The 7,968-nt window shown below is 39.7% G+C and overlaps 1 protein-coding gene across 1 annotated transcript; it reads right to left on the reverse strand.

Annotated features, from left to right (window-relative positions):
- Positions 1-7,943, reverse strand: LOC139715840 (uncharacterized; the record flags this gene model as incomplete). Its single annotated transcript, XM_071627376.1, has 10 exons — positions 1-157; positions 564-727; positions 1,791-1,931; positions 2,260-2,392; positions 3,138-3,210; positions 4,209-4,340; positions 5,420-5,531; positions 5,826-5,941; positions 6,765-6,876; positions 7,827-7,943. Coding segments are annotated over 10 exons (1,257 nt in total), but the record flags the coding sequence as incomplete, so codon positions are not given.
- Positions 7,944-7,968: the final 25 nt, after the last annotated feature.

The raw sequence follows: 7,968 nt of genomic DNA on the forward strand, positions 1-7,968 counted from the left end.
TCACCTGTGGTGCTCATGCCCCTCTGCAGCGCCCTCTGTTGGGGTGTCATCGGGCATGCAGGTAGAAGCGAGGGCTGTTACTATGACTACTACGGCCAGGCCGACCGCTGCTGTGGCCCAGTAGCGCGACTGCTGCTGAATGGAAAATCCCAGGTAGCTGAAATTCAAACAGAAATATGATGCATTTGTGGGATTCTTTAAGAGTACATATACATATCTATTGTGTGTGAAAATTATTTGCTTCAGAATAGTCTCATATTCAAGTAATGTGCAGTTTAATGTTTCCGGGTTAGCGTGCCTGGTCAGTGACGGGGCATTAAACTGCATATTACTTGAATATGAGACCTATTCTGAAGCAAATAATTTTCACACAACAGTGGGTATATAATGTACTCTTAAATGAATCCCACAAGGATTCGAACAATCATCCCTCAGCATTCCCACTGATTCCCACTGATCGGTTACTAGCCATCTCCTTTAAGCATATTATAGCTCGATTCAAGTGAAACATGAGCATGCAATGGATCAAAGAAAGGAAGAGATTCAAAATGAGTGGGACCAACCTGTGCATGCATTGCACCACGACATCATTCCACCCATCATTGTTGAAGTCACCGACAACGAGTGGAGCCGTTGGTTGGCATGGGAGTGAGTGCTCCGCCAAGACGGCCCCGGTTTCCAGGGAGAGGAGAACCAGGCTGTCCCAACCAGCGATGACGGCAGAAGACTAAAGAGGAGAAAAAGACACAAAAGAACCCCACAAGTTTATCAACATGGGTTACTAACATAGTCTTCTTAAAATTATTTTAAAACAAATATGCAAGATTCAATAATATGTTCCACTTTATTCACGCCACTGTTCTCGAGTCACACTAATGTAAAAGGCAAAAGATACATTCTTGATGTTAACACAAATAATACGTTAAGAATGCCTTATGTAGAGAGGAGCACAAACCCCGAAATTAAAAGTAGTTGATCATTTCTACAGCAAAGATATTTGTGATAAAATCAATCCTTTACAGAGTATGTAGCCATGTACACTGTATGTCAAACACATGTAAGAAACAGTGTAAGATCCAGCAGTGGTTCATGTGTTGAGTAGAATTCCATGAAATGGGCAAAAACCTATATGTTCTGCTTGTTCCCGGCATGGCAGTGAGAAAACTAACGCAAATGGCATTTAATGGTTGGACACTGAGGTATTTAGCAGCTGTTGGAGTAACAACAAACCCACACACAGTCGATCGATCAGCATACTTTTTGAGAGAAAATTATCCACTTTCTTTCGTAATTGGCTTTGAAATTCCATGAAACGGTCAAACACAGTACATGTTAAAATTTCTAAGAGCCACACGAAATTTTATTAACAAATTATGGAAAAGAATGGAAGATTAAGATAATGCCCTTGCCATATTAGTGTCATCTGTGTCACTATGTAGATTCGTAGGCCATGCAAGCAAGTACTGGATAACACGCTAAGCTCTGCACATATGTACAGGTGAGCTCTTTGTTTTCTCTCCAGCTATACCGGAGGTGATGTATACTGTAAAACGAGGAATGTTCGCGTGAATGTCAATTTCGAGAATTTCGCGAGAGCCGAGTTTCGCGACATTAAAATGTACGCCAAAGATTTTGTCAACACTATAATATATGCATTGAATGTTAGAGGCAACTCGTGAAAATTCATTCTGCAAATAAGGCCTTCTGCTCCCATTTGCAAAAACTTCACGCTACGAAAATATCATGTTTTACAGTACCCGACAATCAGAATACTGTTCCTTTAACCGTACCTTCCTGCTGTACTCCTGTAGAGACGTGAGCTGAATACTTGGGGTGAACGACAAGTGATACATGTTCTGCAGATCTTGGTTGATGTATCCGTGGGCCCCACTCACAATGTGATGCTCAGTCCAGATCGCAGCCGTTGAAACCTGGCCAACAGGGTACCAAAACAAAGCATAGAACACAATTACGTAAAACAAACACTGTCTTTAAACTCTGAATTCCTCTTAGAATGGTATGGTCTGTACTATTTTATAAGTGGTTTCTTGGGAGCGGTATCTCACAAAAAGCTAAAAGTCCTAACCCTCGTGTCCAATAATACTATACCATCCCTTTAACATTTTGAGGCAAATAAATGAAAACATTTCTTGACATTCAAAAGGACACATTTTTCCTGTTGGTGAAAATTTTGTAAACATGTTCAGACTTTTTCAGGTTAATCTGCATCTACTTGGGGTTGATTTCTTCTTGACTTACCTGCCAGTTAAACTGTCCTTGGGGGCCATAGCTGGTCACTCGTCCGTTGCTGGCCACGAAGACCGTGTCCATTCCAGGTTTCGCCATGGACAGACCAAGGAGGTGGCTGATGAAGCCTCGTCTCTTGGCAACACTGAGTAGGGCAATGGTGCAGAGATGGAATATAAAGCTAAAACAGTCCCACTTCAACTTATCTCTTCAGCAGTAGATGGCATGGATGCTATCACTACACCATCTCAACTTGTCACAAATTGAAAGTCGAGACCCTTCTCACACTTTCTGTGCAACATTCCTTTAAAAAAAAAAATAGTAACTAGATAAGTAAATAGACTAACTTAATTTTTTCACTAATCTTACCAATCTACAGGTCTGACAGTATTGTTTATGTATAAAACATGTTAATGAATATGTAACATTGTATTGCCCTATAAAGTGTCGACTGACATATATTTGTGGTTTTTTTTTCCTTTTATTTTCATTTTACCATGACACTGACTTTCTATAAAGATATGACAAAGTCCCCATGCCTTGTGAAAGAAGTAAGCCATGAGCTTTTACCCTCTATCAAGCAAATGGCAGTACCAAAACTTTAAAAATTCATAATTTTTGAAAAGATACTCTAATTTTCCTCAAACCTCACAGATGAGTTCTACTTCTATTTCCGTATTACCTCCATTCACACATATATTTGAGTTTCATTCTCCTTCCACTCTGTCGTCACCACTGTCAACCAGTCAGTGTACAATGTTAAGCCTTTGTGTGCCTTGAGTGCTGATTGGTACAAATAACCCCATAGCATTGTACACAGTGCCCATAGTCCCCAGCACAGAAAGAGTTAACGGCAATCCCTTGTAAAGACCCTGATGGGGTTTACCAACCTTTCCAGCACTAATGGAGGCAGGCTCAGTTCTCGGTTTTCCCTCACATCTGCCTTCCCAGTGATATATGCCCCTGTTGGAAGTAGAGGGATGCAACCATAGATACGTCTCATTATAAAATAGCTATATGATTTCAAGCATGATAATTGGTCGAAACGCGTCACATGAAATTTAACTCTTTTCCGCGCACTACACGGGAGCGCAGATGTTGCGGAAAAAAAGTGATATACCACGCTCATGATATCGCGTTGAGCATGTCTATCGTTCATTGTGTATTGGATCTAACGTAATCTCACGCTTGTGATGCTACATCCCAATCCCATTGAATCGCAAGAATCGCACAATGTGAGGCGGCCTTTAGACTGCCGTTACTGGCGTTATAGCGTCAAAATTTGTCCATCATTCATCATGTATAATGCTGTTTCTGGTTTGCTTTTTTTTTTTGGGGGGGGGATTATTCATCAAAACTTGCTATTTTATAAAAGAAATAGCACACTTCCGTTGTGTGACAATAAAAGTGCAGCAGACGCTCGGTATCTTTAGATGGTGCGCACTGCGTACTTGCCAAGTGGCTCGTACGCAGAGGCGGCACCTATCTATAAAAGAAACCTCGCGTTCACTGCACTTACACCATCGCACTCCATGTCGTGTGCTATTTTTATAATGTCCCATCATGAAGAATCATATGCCACACTGATGATTTGTTTCTATTCCAAACATCACAGGAATTATTTCAATCCATGTACAAATTGAATTTGATACATGGAGTAAATTCAAACAAACAAAACAGTTTAACATTTCATGGAAACCATATATAGAACATGAAAGATATGGATAAATTTGAAATTCCTCATGATTTCTGATAATTGTAACATCACTTACAATCATATCAGCAAATTGCAAGATGCAAAAATTTTATAATCACATGAAAACACATAAACTAGGGGAATTCTACAGCACATGGTGAATCTTCTACACTTGATCTGTGTGCTCCAACAACTATTGGAAAGCAAGTTTGTATTCAAGAAGAGACATAATTAAGGAATGTGAAGATAATATTGCATCACTTACAAGGATATGACATTGCTGCCCAGAGGGAGGATGGGTAGCAGATGGAACCATTGTAAAGCACTGAGTGGGGAGGATGTCCACTCCTGACAAAAGCCACGCAATTGTCCGCATCACCAGATTCAGTAAACTGAGCTGCAGAGAAAAGCATCCCAAAATTTTAGAACCAAAAACACAATCTTCCATAACCTAACTCATTCAGTCACAAGTCTATCCTCTCTTGCCAGAGCAAGCAAACAAACTAAATTGCAAAATGAAAATTGTGGATCAGCATTTCAGAGTTTACCATTCCCTACTTGTAATCACAAATGGACACAGAGTAATGCAAGGGACTGTGGAAGGTGGCTTATAGAAGTCATGGGATAAACAAAGGAAATCAGAGGACATATTTATTTGTCAAGTTTAAACAAAGAGCACCTTTGATCTATATGAGCTTTACAGCATGAGCCATAGAACGATGAAATCATATGGGAAATACACTGTAGACCTGTTTACTCTAACATGCCAAAATTTTATACAAATATCTACAACAAATGTTAGTCCTTGAAGAAAGCTTGCCACAAGCTTCTCTAACAACCAGAGCCCGGTGCGTAAAAAGACGCAATCAAACATAAATTGTAAGGTCAAATATAAGTCAGGTATCAGCCAGTCAGATTTTAGTATTTAGAGACTTATGTTTGATTTGCTCAGTCATGTTTGATCTCGACTTTTATGTAACAGGGCCCTGGATTCATAGCAATGAAATGCATTTAGCAAACCAAATTGAATTACAAAGCTACTTCCTAATCCCTAGAAATATGTGTACAACCATAAATTCTAATTCAGTAGAACAGCTAACTGTTGAAAGACTTGATCTAAGGGCCTGGTCCTACTGGCATGTGGGAAGATTTGCGCACAAAATTGGTTTATATTCGCTAAACATCCGCAACCAAAATTTTGTGCAGCTCAAAACTCCTGGCAACGGAAAAACGTGCCTCTGCGGATAATTGTGGACGTGTGCTGATGTCGGCAGACTTGTAAAAGAATGTTTCACGAATGTTGCAGATGTTTAGCGAATATAAACCAATTTTGTGCGTAATTTAAACGTAAATTTTCCTAAACGCCAATGGGACCAGACCTTTAGATAGCTGAAATAACATCCAGAAAAGTGAAATACTCAGCACAACAGCCTACTGAACAAGTGAGGGCTTCTAAAGCTCTGACCACTGACTGACCTTGAGCCTGGTCAAGGGTTCCGTCCTTGTTGACGTCGGCGTAGGATGCCGTGGCAGACAAGGACAGCCTTGTTAGTGGCCTCCCCGTCTTCAACTCGAGAACCTCAATGCCCTGTGAGATAAAACAAGGATAAAGCAGCGGCATCAAAATTAAAAGAGAAGAAGAAATCGTTGAAAATGTTGAAAGTTTACGAATGACAGGCGATGTACGATGAATGATCACAATAGCTCACTTGAGCCTTTGGCTCAGGTGCGGTTGAAAAAAAAAAAATCAATTTTTACAACCAAATAGTTAATCTGTTTGAAAGGTGCAACAACCTTTGTGTTGAAGAGATCATGAGGTTTACTAAAGCCAAGTAAAGGTAAGAGTGTGGTTGTTGAAATGTTATCTGTGGGCTTTCCTTACCTTGCTGGAATGGATTACGACGGCCGTTGGGTTCTTGACGTGCTCCGCAGCCGAGTGTGGTGGGAGTTCACCAAAGTGATGTCCTGCAACATGTTCCTTGAGGCTGGACGTCAAAACTAGCAGGGAATATTTGAAGAATGGTCAAGACATCCATGACATGTGCATTACTGTACCTTCATGACAGTAACATCATTCACGCATTCATCCATCAATCCATCCATCCATCCACTCACTCACTCACTTACTAACTCATTCATTCATTCATTCATTCATTCATTCATTCATTCATTCATTCAACCATCCATCCATCCATCCACTCACTCACTAACTAACTCATTCATTCATTCATTCATTCATTCATCCATCCATCCATCCACCCACTCACTCACTCACTCATCATTTATTCATTAATTCATTAGTTTTCTGCAACTTTTGCATAAACAAAATTTTGCAAAGAAAATATATACATAAAATATGATCTAACTAAGGGTAAACTTTGATTTTGCAATACAATTTAGTATATTACTGGCTTTTCATAATTAATGAGCAATACAGACGTAGGCCAAGAGCATTCCAATAACAGAAGCAAGACAGCAAACTAGCTCAATATGACTGCCTCACACATGACTCCTTGAGGTTGAAACACAGAAAGACAAGCGGACCCAATATTGTATGCCATCTTAACTCTAACCATGCCAGGCTTTTTTGGGTGTTCTATGGGGGGGGGGGGGGGGGGGGGGTTAGGGTTAGGGTTATTACAAGTCTATCACAATCTCTCATAAATAAAATAGATATGACACATTACTTACTCTAGTCAACTTTTACTTTTGCAATTGTCATCAGTGTCTAGAGAATCTTAGGCAGTGTCAATCTTTTCTACGCCATGTCTCTTTTGATAACCGTCAGCATAAAACTTCACTGCTTCTGCACTCTACTCACAGTTCGATACGGATAACACCTGCTCATCTTCCTTTAGATTCTTCTGCAGTCCATCCTTTCTGAAGTCTGCTATCTCAATTTTGGTGTCGGCGCTCGAGAGCCACCTAAAAGGCTGCACAACCACAAGTAGAAGAAATCAGGATATCAAGGAACTTACAAATCAAATATTACAAGGACATATTCTTTTCAAAATCTCTTACCAACAAGGTACATTTGTACTTACAGCTTCTTCATTTTACATGACAACAATAATCAATGCAACAAAAGGGTTTTTTTGGCGTAAACAAAAATAGCTTTATCCGGTCTTTCAAAGGTCATAACTATGCAATCTGATCTCAGCACAAGACAAAATCTACAATATATTAGCCTTCATCCATACATCAATTACTACCTAGAGAAAAACTTTAATTTTTTCTTCACCATTGCGTAATTTTACTGATGAATCTTACGACAGAATTGTGAGCAACAAATGTGTCCAACTCTATGTTGCCTTAATGACTCCCTTTCAAAAATAGGCCATGCATTAATTCTCAAAACTGAAGGACTTGACTTAAAACAAGAAATAGAGAGGTGGAATTTCAAGTCCGCTTACACCATTTGAAGATTATCATATTACATTATCATTGCATTATACTGCTAACTTTATTTGCAAGCAGTCCATAGACAAACTATTGATGTCATCATTGTTCTGTGGTAGGTTGTCTTTGTTGTTGCAATGTGGCTGACATAAACCCAAAACATCAAAAACAATCAAAATACCAATGAAAAAAAAAAGAAATTATAGGAAAAGCATAGACCGCATTGCCACTTGTATAGTTGAAAGCGCAAATTCAATTTTCTGTAAATTCCTGTTCTATTGTGTACCTATGTATTATTTTGTTTTGCTTCGGTTGCGTTGTTGATGTTGATGTCGTTTGCTTGTTTTGACCTGCAATGTGAACGCCTAACTTGTCCTGCACACCCAAGGGCAACTGGAATTTGTTTGGTAGATAGATCTGTGATGTGAATGATCTTGTAGTTTGCGAGGGTAGACATGCCATGAAATAAGTCCTGCCATCTTACCATCTGGTCTAGCAATGCCTGGCTATACTGGCTCCACTCCACTTCCCCGCAGTGGCCCCATCCTTTCTTCAGGTTCAGCTTGAAGTGAACTCCTTTAAACAGCTCCTGAAGGTCAGAGCAATTAATATTTCTAGTTTTCTTT

This window comes from Diadema antillarum, unplaced genomic scaffold, assembly GCF_040938485.1.
Source record: "Diadema antillarum isolate AM-2024a unplaced genomic scaffold, OU_Dant_1.0 scf00000056, whole genome shotgun sequence".
Lineage (NCBI taxonomy): Eukaryota > Metazoa > Echinodermata > Echinoidea > Diadematoida > Diadematidae > Diadema > Diadema antillarum.